General features: G+C 37.4%; 2 protein-coding genes across 2 annotated transcripts; one reads left to right on the forward strand and one right to left on the reverse strand.

Moving 5' to 3' along the window:
• The first annotated feature begins 6389 nt into the window (after nt 1-6389).
• LOC133528328 (probable cytochrome P450 6a14) lies at nt 6390-14642 on the forward strand. The gene is made up of 5 exons (XM_061865670.1): nt 6390-8881; nt 9029-9231; nt 9683-9919; nt 10753-11004; nt 12867-14642. The coding sequence occupies exons 1-5, from the start codon at nt 8208-8210 to the stop codon at nt 13037-13039; spliced, it is 1539 nt and encodes a 512-aa protein (XP_061721654.1). The 5' UTR covers nt 6390-8207; the 3' UTR covers nt 13040-14642.
• Nucleotides 14643-18811: 4169 nt separating this feature from the next.
• On the reverse strand, nt 18812-19884 carry LOC133528494 (uncharacterized protein DDB_G0286299-like). The gene is made up of 2 exons (XM_061865882.1): nt 19861-19884; nt 18812-19801 (listed from the first exon to the last, which is right to left on the reverse strand). The coding sequence occupies exons 1-2, from the start codon at nt 19882-19884 to the stop codon at nt 18812-18814; spliced, it is 1014 nt and encodes a 337-aa protein (XP_061721866.1).
• Nucleotides 19885-21957: the final 2073 nt, after the last annotated feature.

A 21957-nucleotide genomic window follows, 5' to 3' on the forward strand; every position in this document is an offset into this window, starting at 1 on the left:
CGTCTACAAGGCAAGTCCGTCAACACATTATAACTTTTGAATTAGAAAGCGTTTGCCGTTTTGGCGTCGAGTTTATAAGTCTGTTTTTCGCGCTAGTTCCTTCACTCTAAAACAGATGGCGTTGTGACAACGAACTTCAGAGCAATCCGCGTAAACAAGTCATTACGTGTATGGAACTCGAAGTGATAATGCGACAGTCTCTGCAAATAAAATTGTTAAAAATAGTTTGTGACAAGATTTTGCACCAGAAATTGACTACGTAAGTAATATAAGACCCAACAATCTTTATTATGTGTTTAAATTATCAGATATTGGCTTAGTTTTGTAATTATACGTTCCATCATTCATCACATTAAAATTTTGCTAAGTTGGAAAGTCCGTCTACTATGCACCAGGCAAGTCCGTCATATGCCGGACTTTCCTTGAATCAGAGGTTGCCAACTGTTAAATGACTTCAATATTATTTATTACGATTTTATAAGGTTGCTACAGATACGCATCTTTACGACATTGCGCATGATGTTTGTGTTTGTTAACAATTTTAATCTCGAAACTACTAAAGAAATGTGTTCTTCATCCTCAGCACTATGTAACCGAAAATACAAATAAGAAAATACCTATTAAGTAAATAAATAAATAAATATTGGCCGCAAACTAAGCATAGCGTAGCTTTTACTATTGGCGACGACATATACAAACTTATATAGATAAATACATAAAAAACAAACATGACTCGAGGAATGTCTGTGTAGATTATACAAGCAAATGCCCCTACCGGGATTCGAACCCATGAGCATCGCCTTCATATGTTATATTATTATACCTATGACACATACTATTACCCTTTTTACTCCTCTTGAATTTTAGAATACGGTTATACAGTCATATTTTCTTGACAGTTTTGAAGATTAAAATCATTGCAGCCATATCAGTCCGTACGTATTTTTTATTTCGGAACATTTATTGTACTTATCGTGGTTTAGGCGTTTTGCCTACACTGTGATACAAGGTTACGCGCCACGCCAACGCTGTACCGCGCGTGCCACGCCGCTATGTGACGTGGGTTCTTCACCTTACTTATCCTGAAAATTTACGTATGTAGGGTACCGACTTGTGTTATGGAGTTTGATTTGCCAATCACTATTTGATTTAAACTTAAACGGTGTTCGTAGTTTAAAATTGCTACTACTATGAGTTTATTTATGTAACCCTCTTTGATCTCCGTAAATTTAAAATGACTATTGGTATTTTATTTGAGAAGTCCAAAAAATAAGTACGTATAATTATTTTCCAAAAAAGGTTTACCACCCCATTTACGTAACATATGCCGGACTTACCTTTTAATAAGAAAAATTGTGTTTATTTCGAATCTAAACCCTATATTAACAATTTTAGAGTACACTTTTCATTGTCTTGTTTCATTCTTTGTAAGGATTCGAATACGAACACATAAGCACCCATAGTATGGCTAATATCGTTACTAGACGGACTTACCTTAAACTACATGGGAAGTCCGTCTACTCGCCGAATTTTTAAAAATACTATTGTTTTTGCTTAATTTATTATTAAAATGATCTGTCACTATAGCTTAACTATTATTTATGAAATTCTTCATCGTATGTGATTACAAGCGGTCACGTAAGTGAATAATTAATGGAGCTAGAATACTCCAATGTGAAGAATAAATAAAGTATGCCGGTCTTGCCCACAGTCACCTTATTTCATTTTCAATCATTTAAACAATTTGGATATTCAGTCATAGGATTTGGACTTCCGAGCAGAAGCCTCTTGAACTTTAGACAGGGTACTGAGCAAGGTTATAGGCTCTAAATAAGCAAGGAGTTGTACATTTAGAATCCACCAGTTCTGAGTAGTTAGAACTAAATAGAAGTCAAATTAAAAATATAAAATTTAAGAGAAAAATAGTATAAGTACATTTTTTTATAGATGCTCTGACCTATGATTATACGACCGAGTGCAAAAGTATTGTAACCCTTTGCATTTTTTTCGTCTGCACCCAGTATATTTGTAAACCGGTTATTTTTACTATGTTCCTGGAATACGTCCGTTGAGCAGACCTCATCCAGCAATAAAATACCGCAGGCCAAAAAAAGAGCACTGCACATGCGCCGACTGTACGGCTCTAATCCAGCTAGTTGCAGGAGATGCCCCGTGTATCTGAGAGAGGCCCGCAATTGGAAGGCGGGCACAAACGCACAAACGGTCCGCATGAAGGCAGGCCCGGTGATGAAGGCTAGCGTTGCAAAACCTACGAAGGAGTAGTAGGCGCCCGTCTCCCTGATGGCGCTGGCGAACGCTCCAACTCAAGGGGCAGAAGAGACCAGCCAGCGACCACCAAACACCCAAATAGGCCACAAAGAAAAATAAAAAGAAGATGAAGTCCACAGCTCCTGAAGCCGCAGTTCCAACTCCAGCGGCCAGGATCTGGCTGTAATGATAACAGCTTTCATCTACTTACTGTAATTATAAACCCTCAGATCTGTTCAGGACCCACCGTTGAGGAGGTAGAAGCCGCAGCAATTGCCATCACCAGCACATCCATCGCTTGAATCCTCGTTGCGCACCATCCCCGCCGGCGAGAGGTGAGTGGTTCGCACCTCGCACCGGCGGTGACCAAGGATGTATTGATACTGCGGAAGTGCCAGCTGAGCCGGAGATGATAGCAAACTCGTTACCCGATACTTAAATCAGAGCTCAATAATGTGGTGCAGATGAAAGTGGAGCTCAGACAACACGCATCAGCCGAATCGGAGACCCACATTGTCAGCATAGACGACGACATGCCTTCCATACACTGTCTGTGCAGGCGATTGGGAGAAACCAAAGAAACAGTGAGGCCATTAGCGGACGAAGAGGGGACGCTACGCTACAAGGGCGAAGAAAGGGCAGAACTGTTCGCGGATTCTCTTGTGCGAACGTTCCAACCATACCCAACTAAGGGCGCGACCTACGTAAGGGAGGTGAAGGAACAACTGGCAGTGCAACCGCCGAATACAAACGGCCGAGGACCCGGTCTTCTTCTCACCCGGCCGAGTTAGACACGCAACCAGAAGGAATAACCTGAAGAAGGCCCCGGGCGGCGATGCGATCCCGAACATGGTGCTTCGTTACCTGTCGCAGCACATCATAGTGGTGATAACCCGCTTGTTCAATATGATTATGCGCTCGGGCCACTTTCCGGAGAACTAGTAACTTGGCCGAGTCATTATGCTGCCGAAACCGGAAAAAATAGAAAAATACCGGAGAGCCTATAACCCTGCTCAGAACCCTGTCTAAAGTTCAAGAGGCTTCTGGTCGGAAGACAAGCCGCACATAGTGCCGAGGCTGGAACACTTCGAGTTCCAGTCGGAGCACTCGACCACCTGGCAGCTGACCAGAGTCCTTTCCTCCTACATGGTTGAGAGGATGAACATGAAGAAGCATGTCGTCGCAGTGTCCCTCGATATAGAGAAGGCGTTCGACAAGGTCTGGCATGAGGGCCTGCAAGCCAAGCTGTCAACGTCATCGGACCCCCGTGGAGTCGTACACGTCGTCAGCTTCTTCCTCAATAACCGACGCTTTTAAGTGACAGTTGACGATGCCGTGTATTCAGCACGCCCGAACCTCGCGGGAGTCTCACAAGGAAGCTGTCTATCGCCATCTTGTAATGCATGGTACACCGATGACATCTCGGTGATTGACGGCGTCAAGCCGGGTCTGTTCGCGGACGACGCAGCATACTACGCGTCGTCTATCACACAACCCATGGCACGCTGATGATCTAGCGCCAGATTGATGTCCTACCTAAGAGGCTGACTAAATGGAGGCTCTTGGTGAACATCACCAAGACGCAGCTGCTCCTCACAAAAGCAGCCCATCACCCGCCACCACTAGAACTCCTAGGCGAGGAGATAGATACAGTGGCAGCACATGGCAAAATACCTAGGGGTCACCATAGACAAGCGCATCACAATGGAGCAACACACGGAGGAGGTAGTGAGACGGGCTAAATTAGCTACGTACCCTGCTTTGTCAACTGCTCCATAGCAGTCTCCACATTCGCACAAAACTGGGTATCTATAAGAATTACGTCAAATCCAGGCTGCCCTCACCTGCCTGGTATGATGGAGACTCACGAGCGTCGGAGACGCTTAGTCTCCGAACGATTGTTAGAGCGCCGCCAAAAAGGGCCCAGCCCTAAAATGGCCGCCTCTAGCCCCCCGGAAAGGGCAGTATAGTTGGTTTTTACTATAATTCGAAACTGAATTACAATTATTGTTTTACAGTAAACAGTGAAACATTTGACGTCCACACATTGCCATCGCGGAGTCTGGTTGGTCAACGCGTGTCACGCGTTTGTTTTCCTTCCCGCACGTCATCCAATGTACCTGTTTTAGCAAATTGCCCAACGATCACGTATGTATCAATATTCATAATGACCAGACAATGTGATAAATAATGAAGTCAAATCAAGAATTAATCACTTGGCCCGGTATAGTTTGTCATTATTCATAATGCCCGTGCATTATTCATAATGCCCGGGCATTATAAATAATGCCCATATTAATCACTTGGTCCATAACATATACACGACCTTATGGCCCATTTATTAGGGTAGTGTATACATATTTTTGGCACTTTGTCCGTATCGATATTTTCAGACGTGACCGTACTAGTCCACTCGGCAGACGTAAACGGCGACTCGAACGAGTAGGTACACAATTTTTAATAATATTTTTTTCTGGGCGTAAATATCGCGCCTTTATGATAGTTATTTGTTTTACAAGGAGGAAAGTTGCTAACCACTCGTGCTAATGTGGATACCCGAGCAAGCGAAAGATTCGAAAATTGAACGACGAGACAAGCGTAACGAGTGGTTCGAGAAGTGGAATCTTGAGGGTTGTGAGGGTTTCAAGGCTCGGGTTAAACAAACTTTGCCTCCGAGTGAAACAAAACATTTTTCATCACAGCAACGCAAGGAAAATACTATATATGAAATACCAAAAAATCAAAGCAAATCAAATCCAAATAAACGTAATAAAAATGTATCGTTCAAAATCATCATTTAAAAGAAAATTCTACCAGCTAACATAAGGAAACAACTCAAAATTTGCAACTATGATTACTTAGCCCCACATGTCATTAAAATGCAACTTTCTTATTAGTTTTTGATCAATCAAGAGGGCCTTTACCAGTTGGTGCGGTGAAAAATATTTTATTATTCTTAACGATGTTTATTGTTAACGTTGTTATCCTTGGAAGGTTTATTTTATGTTAGATAAGAATACATATTTGTTTAAATAAAACCTTGAATAAAAGTTACACACATTAATGTAACTAGGTAGTAATCACATTTAACAAGTTATGAGTAGCCAAGCAGTTCGCCAGATAAACACTAAATAATATTGAGGTTTCTAATATCATTTTTAGGGTTCCGTAGCCAAATGGCCAAAAACGGAACCCTTATAGATTCGTCATGTCCGTCTGTCTGTCCGATTATGTCTCAGCCACTTTTTTCCGAAACTATAAGAGCTATACTGTTCAAACTTGGTAAGTAGATGTATTCTATGAACCGCATTAAGATTATTACACAAAAATAGAAAAAAAAACAATAAATTTTGGGGGTTCCCCATACTTAGAACTGAAACTCAAAATCTTTTTTTATCAAAACCATACGTGTGGGGTATCTATGGATAGGTCTTTAATAATGATATTGAGGTTTCTAATATAATTTTTTTCTAAACTGAATAGTTTGTGCGAGAGACACTTCCAAAGTGGTAAAATGTGTGCCCCCCCCTCGTAACTTCTAAAATAACAGAATCAAAAACTGAATAGTTTGCGCGAGAGACACTTCCAAAGTGAAAAAATGTGTCCCCCCCCCCCTCTAACTTCTAAAATAACAGAATGAAAAATCTACAAAAAATATATGATATACATTACCATTAATTACCTATTCGCTTACGTCGTAACTCTCACGTTTTGTCCCTTCTGTATTCCATTCTTTTTAACCCCGCGACTCCCCGCTATCTCAAGAACCGTTTCAGCTACCTCCGTTCTGTTAGGTGCTCCCAGAACTTGCTTCTTTCTGTACCATCATCCTCTTCTAAATTTTATAATAATTCTTTCACGTTTCAAGCTATCCGACTATGGAATTCTGTGCCTATAGACTTAAGGCGCGCTCAATGTCCTAATTCTTTCAAGAGACTCATTATTAAACTTCACTTTTTACCTGCTCCGTAATACTTTTATCTGCTTCCTTTTCCATACTTATAGCTGGCATTTATTATATATATATATATATAATATGTATTTTAATATATGTAAGTATATGTATTTATATATCTTTTTTATTTATATTTGTATATATATTTAGTGGATATATTGTTTAGTTTTGTGTTTATTTTGTGCTAGACTTCTTTTATTGCATCTGGAACACCTACTGACATAAAATATTTTTTTTATTTTTTTTAAATTCCGCTACCTAAAGGTTGTCTGGAAGAGATCGCTTTTTAGCGATAAGACCGCCTGTTGTTTACCTCTTCTTTATGTGTTGTATTATTTGTACTGTTTCTGTATTGAGGTGTGCAATAAAGTGTATTTGTATTGTATTGTATTGTACCATGCAAACTTCCACCGAAAATTGGTTTGAACGAGATCTAGTAAGTAGTTTTTTTAATACGTCATAAATGGTACGGAACCCTTCATGGGCGAGTCCCACTCGCACTTGGCCGCTTTTTTCTAAACTGAATAGTGGTAAAATGTGCCCCCCCCCTGTAACTTCTAAAATAACAGAATGATAAAACTAGAAAAAAATATGATGTACATTACCATGCAAACTTCCACCGAAAATTGGTTTGAACGAGATCTAGTAAGTAGTTTTTTTTAATACGTCATAAAATAAAAATATTTTTTTTTTCATCAAACCCATACGTGTGGGGTATCTGTGGATAGGTATTCAAAAAATAATATTGAGGTTTCTAATATCATTTTTTTCTAAACTGAATAGTTTGCACGAGATACACTTTCAAAGTGGTAAAATGTGCCCCCCCCCCCCCCCCTGTAACTTCTAAAATAACAAAATGATAAAACAAAAAAATACATGATATACTAATGCAAATTTCCACCGAAAATTGGTTTGAACGTGATCTAGTAAGTAGTTTTTTTTTAATACGTCATAAATGGTACGGAACCCTTTATGGGCGAGTCCGACTCGCACTTTGCCGTTTGTTTTTAAGTAATGAGAAAATTGCATTTTATCCACAAGGGGAGGGGCAAAATAATTTCATTCAAATCTTGCTTAGTTGTCTTATGTTGGCTGGTGGAATTGTTTTTAAGTGACGTTTTTAAATCCTATTATTTAATGCCGTCCATTTGGAGTTGATTTTAATGTTCTTCAGTTAGTGTTTTCCTCGCGTTGGTATGGTGAAAACGTTTGTTTTTCACTCGATACCAAAGTTTGCTTAATTCTTGTGCCTTGAAATTCTTGCAACGCTCAAGATTCGACTTTTCAAACCACTCACTACGCTCGTGGTTCAATTTTAGCACGAGGAGTAAAACGTCGACTTTGCCACCTTGTAAAACAAATAACATTTTTTTCGCAAGTGTGACGAAGTGTGTAACACGGATGGTATTAGAATTCTCTCCGCGTATCGTGTTTCTATTGACTCTAATTAACAATTTTACCCATAGGTACCTCCTTATTCCAATGTACTAGGTAATGTAATGGTACATAAAAACAAATGCTGTAGGTACCGATTGAATTTGGTTGCAAGTGTACTTAGTATTAGAACGGTGGCACGTTATTTTAGAGGGTAAGCCATACACTTTTTGGGACGGCATAAAATAACCTCTTTTTGAACATAGGTAGGCAACTAGACACCTATGTACCAAACTATAATATAGGTACGGAAAGTCGCGGGCAAAAGTTACTTCAGTTTATAAAGTGCAAATGCGATGTGCGACCTTTAAAAGGTTGCTTGGGCGGGCGCTTGGCTTATGGAAGGGTGATCGCCGGCAAAGCCTTTGGTCAGTAGCCGCTATCCGCCACGACCGGCGCCGGGCATCTCACGAATAAAAAAAATACAGTGCAACTACTAGTATTTTTACATTACGTGTGAATTAAATTAAAATATTTCTTGAATTTTTAAGTTTTTGAGTTTTGTTTGAACGACGTTATTATGAGTGCGATATAGTTTGCAGTTACAAAAATGACTTTATTGTCACAAATTTTTACCACTGAGGTGATTGGAGGCCTACTTTTTGGATTTTTGAGTCTGTACTTGTGGTTCCAGTATAAGTATACTTATTGGTCGAGAAGAGGAGTTAGCGGGCCCAAACCAACGTTTCCATTCGGCAACATTAAGGATGTTATACAAAGAAAGTCACAGTTTTTTCAGCCCTACATTGACAATTACGATAAATATAAACATTTGCCGTACGTGGGCATGTACTCATTTCACCGGCCAGTGCTCTCCGTCAACGACCCGGATATAGCGAAGCTTATTTTGATCAAAGATTTTGATCACTTTCAAGCCCATGGAATATTTTCTGGTGGAGAGGGCGACCCGCTGGCCGGCCACCTCTTCAATATGCACGGCGAACAATGGAAAATGTTGCGATCGAAAATGTCCCCAACCTTCACGTCAGGGAAGGTGAAGATGATGTATCCATTGGTGGAACACATTGCTAATGAAGCTCTGAATTACGTCGACTTGCTATATTCAAATGGGGAAACGGTCAACTTCACCGACCTCTACGCGAAGTACTCTATGGAGATCATTGGTAGTGTTGGATTCGGTGTGGAGTGTAACGGGTTCAAAAATCCTAATTCAGAATTCTATCTTCGAGGACATGAGTATTTTGAACCACAATCCGGCTACTGGTAAGTAACAATATCTTGATGCAATAATTTGTAAGGTAACGAGGTAAGTAGCTCACTTACAGTTGCGTGCACTTCCAGAATGACGGAATAAAATGTTTCTTAATAATCATTATCATTTAAGCACAATTAACATAATAAACATTTCAGGACTTTCGTTCGTGCTCTGGCATTTTTTATGCCCGATTTTTTCAAGATTTTGAAAATCAGACGAATAAGCCCGAGGATAATAAACTTCTTCTTCAGCTTAGTAAAGGAAAGTGTGGAGTACAGGCAAAAACATTCCTACATACGAAACGACTTTTTACAAACTTTAGTAGAGTTAAAGAACGAGCAAAAGATGAATGACAAAGGTAACTTGTAAAACTAAATATGATGAATTGCTATAATTAAACCATCAATTAATGGGTCATACAAACACGGAAAACTAAAAAATAGCAATTTATCTTTTGTGTCTATTACAATCTGTTTAATTCCAAAAGATATTGCGCTTGCAATAGCGATAGCAACAGACGGATCAATTTACGAAAATCTATCTGGAAAGTGTATCTCCTTTAATTGAAGTATATCTGGATATAGGTACCGCTCCCATAAGATACCCGCTAATCCCCGCTTTGTTATCATTGATCTATTTGTTTACACGCACGAAAATGATTTTATTTGCAGAATAATGTATATTAATATTCTCAAGTAATAGGATAGTATAAGTATACTAATAAATAGAAAGAAAAATTTGTTACTAAATTTCTGTATGACCCAAATATCGAAATCGGTATCGGATGAAAATGTACAAACGAATTTCAGGAGGCGCAAAATTTTCCTTCTCTATTGACGATGTAGTGGCCAACACCATGCTATACATGTTTGCGGGCTACGAGACCTCGGCTACGGCGGGACAGTTCGCGGCCTACGAGCTGGCATGTAACCGCCATATACAGGCCAAGGCGAGGGAGGAAGTGCATCGAGTGCTAGCCAAATATGACGGGAAATGCACTTATGAGGCGCAGAATGAAATGGTTTATTTGAACATGGTGATTGATGGTGAGTCATTGAATAATAAAATTGTGTCCGCGGCCGGTTTTCAAGTTAAAAACCCTATGAGAATTCTCTGGATTTTGTTTAAGCTATCTCTCGTGATTTGATTTGCATTAAAATTATAGAGTATGTTTGTCTGGTTAGCCTCGTGATTCCTAAGAACTAAAATAAAATGCATATAACTTATAATTAATAAGTAAGAAACTCCAATATTAACGTTTGTTCGCGATTCCAGCGTTGATTGATATATATTGTTAAGGAAGTGCGAATAATTAGTACTTAAATTCTCGATATGTTTGTGTCTCGAGCAGAGTTACCAACATAAATTTTAACTAATCACTTAAGGGCCACTTGCGCGTTTCAGGGTTAGCCAAATAACTCGACTTAACCGTTCCTACATGCTTAAATTGTACTGTATTTGAAACAGTTAACTCCGACTTGGTTGGAGACGCCTGGAACGCACAAGTGGCCCTAAGATGAAAGGGGCTGACCGCTTCTCCGTACAAACGTAGTCCTCTTTTTTTTCTGGATTTCTCTGGATTACAGAAAATATTTTTACACAATTTGATGTACTTACCTATTTTATCAAGACATAGATGCTTTTAAAAAAATGCATGAAATTTGCAATTCTACTAAATGTTTTAGACAATAATTCGTAAAAAGTCAAAGAAAAGCCATAGTTAAGGTTAATACACTTATTAAATACCTATATTAAATTGTGTAAAAAATATTTTCCATAGTGTCAATATCTAGGGAGGAAAATGGGGACAACTTGTCTATGGAAAAGTGGTCATTCACTATGCTCTTAATATGAATGCTAATTAGACAACTACTTTCAGAAACAATGCGGTTGCATCCACCAATGCGTGCTTTATTCCGAAGATGCACAAAATCCTACAAAATGCCCAATAGCGATTTGGTTATAGACAAAGGGACACTTTTATTTGTTCCTAATCAAGCGATACAACTAAATCCGGAAATATTTCCCGAGCCCCACAAATTCGATCCGGATAGGTTTGCGCCGGAAAATAAATCTAAAATGCACCCGTGCCATTGGATGCCGTTCGGAGAGGGCCCGCGCAAATGTTTAGGTAAGTGACCGGTTGCTTAATGTAAACACGATTTGTTCATTGTTCATATTAACTTTCAGTGCAAATTTCGTACAATAAGTACCTAAGCAATATTATTTAATACCGAATCCAGTCGCCGACCTTGGTTCTAATAGTAATAGTACCTATACCTAAGTATGTAGCTCCAATAGCTAATTAGTACTCTGTGATAAGCTCCTTAGCTATTGTTAAACACACGATTAGGTTGGGATGACGATGAAAGACACGATTAGGCTGGGACATTTAAGTAAGTCATAAAAGAAAAAAATATATAGGTACTTTATACGTAACGTAACGCCCATGAAAATTTAATTGCTTGTAAAAACTATGATTTATTGCGAAATGTATTTTGTCCCTTTGTCCCTGTAATACATTCAATAAGAATTTCAAGACTATATCTTGTACATCCATATCGCATCCAATTAGTCGTTTCACACTGAGCAACTAAGAAAAAACATCTTAAAATATGCCGAATCCAGAAAACACTATACAACATTTTGGTTTCTAAATGTGACCAACTTTACTTAAGTATATTAAAATCCTTCGGGCTTCTCTTAGGCCCGGTGTATGTCGATTAAGTGATGGGCTGCCATCGCAAAGACTTAGGTGACCTTCTCATGTCTTTGTTCGATAGCTTAGTTAAGTAACGGAGTAAGACTGACGGTGAGGCGGAAGATGGCAGATGCAACACCTGCTCAAGGCAAATAATTATTCCACTTCACATATTATGTTAAAAATTTAACCTTGTACTATTAATAGCCTATTATTTAATCAGTGTATCATGTTCATACTCATATTTAGCCTTCGCCTGCGAATAAACTTAGGTCAGCCTTAACGACCCGAGTCTAAAAGCTATTCAAACATACTGAATTATTTTACATTATTAAACAGCTTGAATTATTTTAATAGTAGTAGGTATTAATTTAACAAAGTAGATGGGAACACAAATGTTGGAGGCGTCCAAGTAGGCTTAACCTAGGTGTATTAAAACGGGTCACTCACGTAGTTCACGTAAAAACGCTCGACATGTTTCACTCCGTACTAAGGAGTGTCGCCAGGAGCTCGCGTTGGCGGACCGGCGTACATGTCGAGTGTTTTTGGACTTAAACGTAAGTGACGTTTTTAATATATCTGTGTATCAAAAAAGATTAGTCATTAAAATTAACCTAGGTGCCTACGAGAATTTAGAATACACTAAATATACTGTAAAGATTGACAACCTTTACAGTAACTTCTTTATGACTGGCACGTTAGTTATAATTTGGAAGGTTACCTATAGGGCTACCACAAGTTTAACACTGCTAAAGCAGTAAAGCAGTCGTGGTAAGGCTACTGTTCCAGGTTAAATTTTAACCCTTCATAAAGTAACAATATTGATACTGAAACATGACAAGGGCCAGCCAGGTTCTCTTGAAATTAAGATTTTGTTATGGCGATATAAATTCTTAATTAAAAGGGCTACCTGTAGGGCTACGCCAGACATAGAGATACTTAAATTTGCTTAATTAATGTAAGAACGCACGAAAGAATTGCTTACTGACGTTACAGTCTCGTGGAATTACGCGTATTGATATTTCATACCCTTAGATGTATATTTTTATTAAATAATCCAACCCCTTAAAAATGTCGAGATTCTACTACAGTACCTACTTACGATATTATCAGTAATATTAGTATAGTTAGCTTCAGAAATGTACTACAGACTTATGTCCCCGTAAAGTTGTTGTGTGTATTTAGTTGAATAAATATGTCAATTCAAAAAATTACATGAATCTATTGGGCCTTTTGCGGCTGACCGTACATAACCAATGTACGTACTAATAAAATAACTTGTTTGATTTTAGGTCTCCGCCAAGGCTACATTCAATCCAAGATGGCGCTTGTTAAAATACTAAACAAGTACGAGCTAATACTGGACAAGAGGACCCCAGTGCCTATGAAGCTAAAAGCCTCTTCGCTAGCTTACGCGGCGAACGGAGGCGTTTGGCTCAAACTCAGGCAGATCTCGCAGGACTGACAAAATAAGTAGAGCAATAATAAACTAAAATAACCCACGTCCGGAATTAGCAGTAGATATTTCGCTTTTTTTTCTTCTTTTTTTTATGGCAACTAAATTACTCATTAAAACCAAAATATTTAACATAAGAATAAGAATAAGAATAAGAATAATATTTATTTCAAGAATTTGGCATTACAAGACCAGCAGTACATTGATCCCCACACTAGGCACAGCCTGTCACGTGGGAATCTCAGAGAAGTATCGAAATGGTGCGGTTCTCATTATAACAGAATACATTATTGTTAAAGCTAAATTAAATAAGATTTTTTTAATTATATGACTAACTATCAAACTAAGCACAAAAACAGTTAAAAAGGTCTCAGTAAGTTGTATGTAAGTGAAAGTGTTTATGTGAGGGTATGTGTGTATATATGTCAGTATGTATGTATGAATATGTGCGTGTGTATAACTACGAAATGTGAGAGAAAACAAAATAAAAGAAAAGTAGCTGTAGAAGTTATTCATCTATCGGGAGCAGACGCAATTGAATATTGTCGTCTACTACAGTCATTTCAAAATATCCTCTGACTCATCATAGTTCCAAGAAAGTAGTAGGGGTTGGATATGCCTTTTTGCTTCAGTTAAGTTACAGTGCCTTATGTCGCAGATTTTTACTAATTTATTGTATAAATGCGGAAAGAGATAAGCCGAGAATCTCATAGCAAAAGCAGTTTTAACAGGGGGCTTGGGAATTTTGTACACTCTTTTTAGTATCATGTCTTGTAGATTAGGCTGACGACTGACCATATTGTGTACGTAAAGGGAAGCACATAACTTACATAACACATGAAAACCAAATAAGGACCATTTTCCCAATTCCATTTTTCAATTAGAAAATACAATTATGAAAATTCAGTAGTTCGGTATCATCATTTATCAAACATAGCTAAGAACACTCTTGATTAACTTCCACAAAAAAAAACTAGACCGGGTCCAGACCGAATCTTGGTGAAACGTATAATACCCCTCTTCTTGCGTTGGGAGTTAAAAACACATTTATTAAAAATGAATAAGTCTAACCTCGTCAGGTAATAATTCTGGATGTCTGGGCATTTCATTATTTATAGTTTATTCTTGCTCTAACCATAGTTTATCCAACGAAATCCGCGAGATAAAATAATTAGTCGTTTTAGTGATGTCCCGCGGTGTTGACACTTCAAAAACTCGTGTGTGACCGTCGCGTCGCTCTAAACACGTGCTGCATGCATAATCAAAGGAACGAGTAGGAGTTTTACTCAACTCCAAATAAGTCACTATATGCCTGGATTACTACACTTCGCGATAGTACAACCTGTTTGGAATCTTAACTAATCCGTAATTATAAGTGTTTTGTAAGATTTGAATTTTTAACGCTCATGCCAAAGATTATTAAATGTGTTTAATGTAACCATAACGTAACATTTAACGATTGTTACCTAATTGATTACATTTTATTGCAACCTATTGACGTAGTAGGTATAAATAGAGAGTCCGATTCGTTATAATAAATATATATTTTTATTTCTGTCTTTGAATGAAAATAAAGGATATTTTATTTATGTTCAAATAAATATTCATAAGATTTTTGTGTACATAATTATATGTAAAAAAATGTTCCTATAATATGAAACCAAACCAATGAAGCAGTTGAAGGGCGATTATCTATCAGCGGCTATATATCTCGATGTCATTTCAAAACTGAGATTACATTCGCGATCGATCGGGAGTCGGGACAAGGCCAGCAGAAGCGCATGACCACATCTATTAACCATATTTGCACAAAAGTAACTAGATAAGTACTTGCGCAATAAAAGTGTGCCGGTTTTGCTTGCGTAATGTCACCTTGAAAGCCAAAATATTTCCCGCAAGCGAGTCAAGTTCACATTTCGTCTCAAGTTTACGCATGTGAGTGCCGTCACTTTCGTAAGGTTGAGGCGTTGACCCGCACGGTCGCCGAATAGGCCATTTCGCCGGTTACGCAGTTAGCGCTTTGGGGCTTTTTTCGAGGTACGTCAATGTGCATGTTGTTTATGTTTAATCAGTAAAAATAACGATGTTAAGTTTGGTAAGGAAAAGTGCGGTAATTTTTCCCGAATACTTGAAAGTGAACTCGGGACTTTACTTTTTACACGAATACCCCAAAGAAGAAGTGTATAGTTTTCAGCTTTTATATTTGTACGTACCCTATGTATGTATGCGAGTTTCTTTATAATAGGTAAGAGCAGCTGGGCCCACCTCACCTTACTTCAGTAACGTATCTCTGCTCTACGGGATGTAATCGTTATGTTTACAGTGAATTTACATGCGAGTATTCCGTTAAAAAGAACAGCTATAAATTAGTACATTGTACAACGAGTGGGGTAAATGAAATTTTGGAAACGAGGGTAAATTCCCGACAGCTGCAGGCAGGAGGGAATTAAAGAACTGAGTTTGAAATATTCTTACCCCCGGCGTTACACACAATGTTTTCATCACAATTGCGAATAAAAAACTAAATTTTAAGCGGAATAATACTTATTCTTAAATACGGTAACATAGATATCAAAAATTCGTCTGCCATATTGTTATTAGTTAACAGGTTTCAGCCACGATTGAGCATTTTCTAAAAATATTTTAAACGGATATCAAATTTGATACATACAAATCAAGTAGCGTAAATGAGTTTTACATTTAAAATACTGACGTTTATAATTTTATATTGTTGTTTATGTTTAAAAATATTTAAATTGATTAATTAATCAAATTGTTTATGTTTAAAATTATTTAATTTGGAAATAATTTTGCTACCATGTGACACATACTACTTTTCACATCACCTATGAGGAAACTATGATGTTCCAAAATGTTATTTAAGCAAAAAAAAGTTGTATGCAATAAAGAAATAAAATCGTGTCCTATTAGAACAGAAAATTGTCACTGTCGGAGCAGTACCAGAGGGATCTGCTAGGGAAGAAAAGTGCCACTTTGACCCCTCCTAGCAGGGAAGAGAAATCCATTTTTCGAATGAGTCATGTAAAAAACGATTTACAGCATCTCCTAGAACAAGTTCCAGACGAAGAACGATTGTAAACAAAAAAATAACCGGCCAAGAGCATGTCGGGCCACGCTCAGTGTAGGGTTCCGTAGTTACTCTTCCGTCACAATAAGCTAAACTGGAGCTTAAAGTATAGTAAATTGTTAACCAAGGGATGAAACGGTACCTTTCACCCGAGTTAAACAAATAGGCAAATTTGCATAATCAGTACCTAATTAAAGTAAGTCTTTTTACTATGAAGGGAAAACTTTTTGCGATAACTCAAAAACAGCTAAACTGATCATGTCCGCTATAGTTTTCATTTAATGTCTTTCTTAAGCTCTACTTCCACGATTTTTTTCATATTTTTTGGACTAATGGTTCAAAAGTTAGAGTTTTTAGATTTTATTGTACGACTTTGTCGGCTTTATTGATTTATATATCCATGCCAAATTTCAGCTTTCTAGCACTAACGACCACGGAGCAAAGCCTCGGACAGACAGACAGACAGACAGACAGACGGACATGGCGAAGCTATAAGGGTTCCGTTTTATGCCATTTGGCTACGGAACCCTAAAAATGAAAATTATAAAAAAATGATTATATTTATTTATTAAAAAAAAAAGGTTTTTTTACGTTATTACATACGAATCATGTGAAGACCAAAAACCTCTTACTGTAGACAATTAACCACTTATAGAACGTCGTACTAAATGTATGGGGCTGTTCAAGCTAAATATTTTGCATACTGTAACTGGGTACTATACTAAATCAAGTTTTATGTACTTATTTAAAAAGTTGTTGATGTAATTTTAGTCATTGGATAACGTACTTTCGATGTCTTTTTTTTATATCTGTTATACAGAGGATGTTTATTTAGTCACGTGCAATAATTTACGGGGTGACTATCTATGTCATACTGAGCAACTTTTACTATGGGATCAACTCCAAAATCGCGAAAAAGTTAGGCTGTTTCGTACATTTTGGCTTTCTATGCGAGAGTAAAATTTATTTTTCGCGATTTCGGGATCGCGATCCCATAGTAAAAGTTGCTCAGTATGACCTATATATTTACCCGTAAATTATTGCAGGTGACTAAATAAACAACCTGTATATACGGAATAATCGTATGTAAACACTGAACGATTACAGTCTTTATGATATAGTAAAGAGACTACCAAGGTGCTCAAAAATGTCTAAACATGCATTTTAACATTATGTTGATAATAGATGCCTGACAGATATTGCGAACATCTTGCCCATTGCGGTATATTTGGTGGCGACAGTACTAAATACAACTTTTCATCCTCGGTAATAAATAATAATCCACATACGGATTTCGATGGAAAAAATCTAGTGTTATGTATGGTAACAAAGGATATAGTAAAATGGAAAATACTGGAAGTGGAGGTGCTTGATACTACGAGGTGATAGATAAAGCAAAAGGTAAGTAGAAGAGGCTAAAAGAACACAATAAATACAAGTATGTAATGTAAAGTCTGTGAGCATACGTTTGCGAAATTGCCGTTTCGGCGCTGGGCGCGGGCGTTCGGGCACAGACAAGGCGACCGTGACACCGCTGTTAACTGAGACACTGACGCAATTAATACCGTGATGAAAGCAAATACACATTTCCATGCAATTAACAAATTTCACGCACACGTGAGGCCTCTGTCAGACTCCTATACATAAATCAATATCTATAGTAAAAATGTCAAATGTTGTAATCTCTTATTATAAATAATATTTATGGTGAATTAATTTTCAAATGGGCTTTATAAATTGATCGATACATATATTATAATAATATGCAGTGCAGCATTTTAGGTGTTAAAAGGACCGACCGCGTCCGGAACACTACACTGCTCTCCAAAACCCGCATTGCTGTCATTGGCAAAAAAACAGTCACATCTATCGCTTGCATCCGGATATTCCGGATAGGTGGGCTAACTAACATAGCCACCGAGTGGATGCCAGCAGAAAAGCGTGGGCGGGGTAGGCCCAGGAGGAGATGATGAGGCGACTTTGACACCTTCCTTTACAAGTTTTACATAAGTAATACTTACAGGAGCAAAATACACAAGTGGTGACCAGTGAGCTCCTAACTTGGCTGAATCTGTATCTTGAAATTTGGAATTCGTTAATTATAATATGTAACAATTGAGACATGGGATAACCTATAGGTACCTAATTATAATTATCGTATTAGTATGCGGGGAATTAATCGACCAACATGGTTTCTTACTTTCTGCGAATTTGCCTGGAAACCTTTCGATACTGTATGACACTGTTCGCTCAAGGTCAAATGGTCATTTTAATTTCGGTATTTATAGTCAAGAGGTCCATATTTTTGAGTAAGTAGTATACTATGCATCCATATTGTTAGACTTGACTGTATAAATCACGAAAAATACAGTAAGGAAAACATTACAAAAAGGTAAATTCAAATCTTTTAATGCTACTGCGTAAGTACACTTGAAGGCGGGATTCAGTACGCTCAAGCATAATTCAGTACAAAAGTGTTTGTGCCGCACACTTGTGGAATCCCGCCTTAAGATAACAAAAATAAACATGTATTTACTGTACGTCCTAGACACAAATAAAAACAATAAACTCTGCTTATATTGCTTAAACTTAAAGTATTTTTTTCTTTAAGTACTTCAGTACCTAAATAAATTAAAAAAAAAAGTACCTCTTTAGCTGTTTCCGTGGCTTTTTTCATAATTATGTTTTACAACTTATTTCCTTTCGCCTTGCTTTGGATCTTTGCTTGTTGATTTATTTGTCGAGGCTGACCTATCGTCATCATCATCATCATCACTACTCCGGCGAGGTTCATCTTTATCCTTAAATTCGTTTTGTTCATCTTTCTTTTGATCTTTGTTTGGTATTTCATTTTTTTGGTCTGCCCTATTGTCATCATTTGAATCATTGAAGTTAAGAAGTTGTTCGCCAAGTCGACGGTTCACAGATTTATTTTGTTCATCTTCTTCATTTTTCTTCTCTTCTTCCTTCTCGAGTTTTGCAATAGTTTCAGCAGTTAACCTGTTGCTCTCTGGTTCAACGTTAAATCTAACATAGGAACGTTTGATAGATAACTCTTTATCATCTTTACTGTTTTCTTTAGTTTCATTTTCACTTTTTTCGTTTTCTATTATTTTATCCTCATGCTTATCTGTAATGTCGTTATGATTTTTTATGTCATCTGACACTTCAGAAATAATGTCATCTTTACTACTTATGTTTTCTAAATGAAACTTAATTTGACGATCGAATTCATTGAATTCCTGGGTCAGTTTCTCATGAAGTTTTTGGGTGAATTCTTTTGCAAACATTTTAGCATTTTCATCATCTGTGTCCATGTGCATTTTTTTTTTAGTATTTACGGTACTACTATTAGGAGGAGTTATTGCATTACTTCTTAGTACTGGTGTGCCTATATTCTTCAATAGATCGTGTAAGAGTTCATGAATATACATTTCAAGTAATCTTTGTCTTTCTTCAGGGACTAATGATAATGCAGAGGAGAATATCTGCGGCATTTCTTCATCAAATTCACCTACTTTGCTGTCACTCGGTAGTACCAAAAGTTGTGGTAGGGTTTGTTCGTTTCCTTTCACATTTGTTGTAGCGTATAATTCCTCTTCTGAATCTTCTTCGTCAATGTCAGTTTTGTATGGCTTAACAGTCTCTGCATTAAAAGAATTAATCTGCTTTTCATGCTTTTGCTGTAAGGTAGAAAAAAAAACTTAACTAATTAGGAGTTTACGGCACTTACTAAACTTACCGTAGTATAATGTATTATGAACATGACTGCAATACAATAATGAATAAAGAATAATACAGACTTAGCAAGTACTGATGCGTGTTTGACAAACCCGAACTCACCTAGATGCCATACAGATGCGGTCGAAATCTATAATTTTGTCAGCAAATACAAATGTTTGATAGTTTCAGTAAGTCGAGTTTTTTAATCCAAATACGATACGAGAAAAAAAATCCCCACAATTTTAAACATATTTTATTTGTACGTTTTGTTAAGGTCATAGAAGGTTGTATTGTAACAATATTGAAAATACAAGGTGTCTACCATCATGGGGCTTTAAATGAAGGGCTTGATTCTGACTCACTACACTGGACCTACTTTTATTTTGGGACCAAACCCGAAATCACGCAATTTTTTGTGTCCTTTCATACATTTTGCTGATCAGGTGTCGATGTTTTCCATGGAAAAGCAAAAAGATTTTTAGCGATTTCGAGGTTGGTCCCATAGTAAAAGAAGCTCTAATAAGCGAGTAGAATCGAGCCCTGCATTTAGAACCCCATGGTGGAAGACATAATTAACCAGAAGCTCAAAAAGTTGGAAAGAATTTTTCCTCTGTAAGGATGGACTTCATTTTGAGTAAAAATAAATCCCACCAAAAACATTTTCATTACAATGTTGCCAAGACGAAACCATAAGGCTCGCACTGTTAAAAATTATCACTAGACTTAAATCGACCTGGATATTGACCATGATTACCTTTTGTATTGTTTTCGAGCTCCCAATATTTCGACGCAGCTACATGCATCTTGTTCACAGGTAACTGCATGAAGATAGCGGGTTGGTGTCAAATTTATGTAGAACGAGCTCTATCTGCCCTCATTCATGCGTGTTGGCTGCCCGGTCGATTTAAGTCTAATGAAACTAACCGTGAATCATTCAAAACTGTTAAAAGTTATCAAATCGCATGTAGAGCCAAGCTTCTAACTCTACAAGCCCAAAACTCTACATCTTAGTCAAAATATGTGGCTTGGCCGTTTCGTTACTACAAGAACTATTGTATAACGGAAAAGTAATAAACAGTGAATTAACCTAGCCACATAACACAAACTTGCAAACACACACACACACACACTCCTTCTGGCACACACACATACACTACCCACACAAACACACGCTCACATAATATGTTGAATCTTGAATAATATGTTTGGTTAGTTCTTTTAGTTTAGTTATTGTGTATTTTGTAGCTTGTATTGAAGTAATTACCTTTAGTATTAAGCACTGTATCATCTACTAATGTGAAGATAGTTGTCAATCGCTCTCGCAGACTGCCAAGATACAGGCTCAGCCTAGTTTGGAGGATGGATATATATATCTCTCACATGTATACAACCCTTATGATAATTTTTATTTTGTATTATATGTATTTGAATATATTTTTCACGTTACGCCCATCTGATGGTAGCGAAATGGCCAAGCCACATATTTTGACTAAGGTGTAGAGTTTGTGAAGACCTTAGTCAAAATATTGGCTTGTAGAGTTAGAAGCTTGGCTCTATATGAGGTCTGATAACTTTTTGACAGTGCGAGCCTTATGGTTTCGTCTTGGCAACATTTTACATGAAAATGTTTTTGGTGGCATTTTACTTCTTCTTGTAAGTTGCTTATCACAATCTTCCATCCCTTAATGTTAAGGGATTTACTAAAAATCCTAAAATGGGTATTTTATTATTATTATATATCAATTTTCAGACTTCTAGCATCAACATTTGAGGAACTCTCATACAAATTTTCATCACCTAGTTGGCCTAGTTTAAGGAGTTGGGGGGGGGGGGGGGGGGGTAAAAGTTCCGAGTTTTAGATTTTTTTCTTGTTTGTGTACTAATAGTTCAGAACCACCCTAAGAGTTTTGATGATCATCAGTGAATGAGTGAGTGAGTCAGTGACGAAAGTTTTTAGATATCAATACAAATCTGAAGTATAAGAGCTGCGCAGTTAAAATATTTGTTTAATAGGTCCACTATTGACATAATATCCCAAGAATTTTGTTTATTTGCGATAATCCAAAGCCAAGGTATGAGGGTTCAAAAAATTACGAAGCGCTTCGTGAAAAGGTAG

This window comes from Cydia pomonella, chromosome 19, assembly GCF_033807575.1.
Source record: "Cydia pomonella isolate Wapato2018A chromosome 19, ilCydPomo1, whole genome shotgun sequence".
NCBI lineage: Eukaryota > Metazoa > Arthropoda > Insecta > Lepidoptera > Tortricidae > Cydia > Cydia pomonella.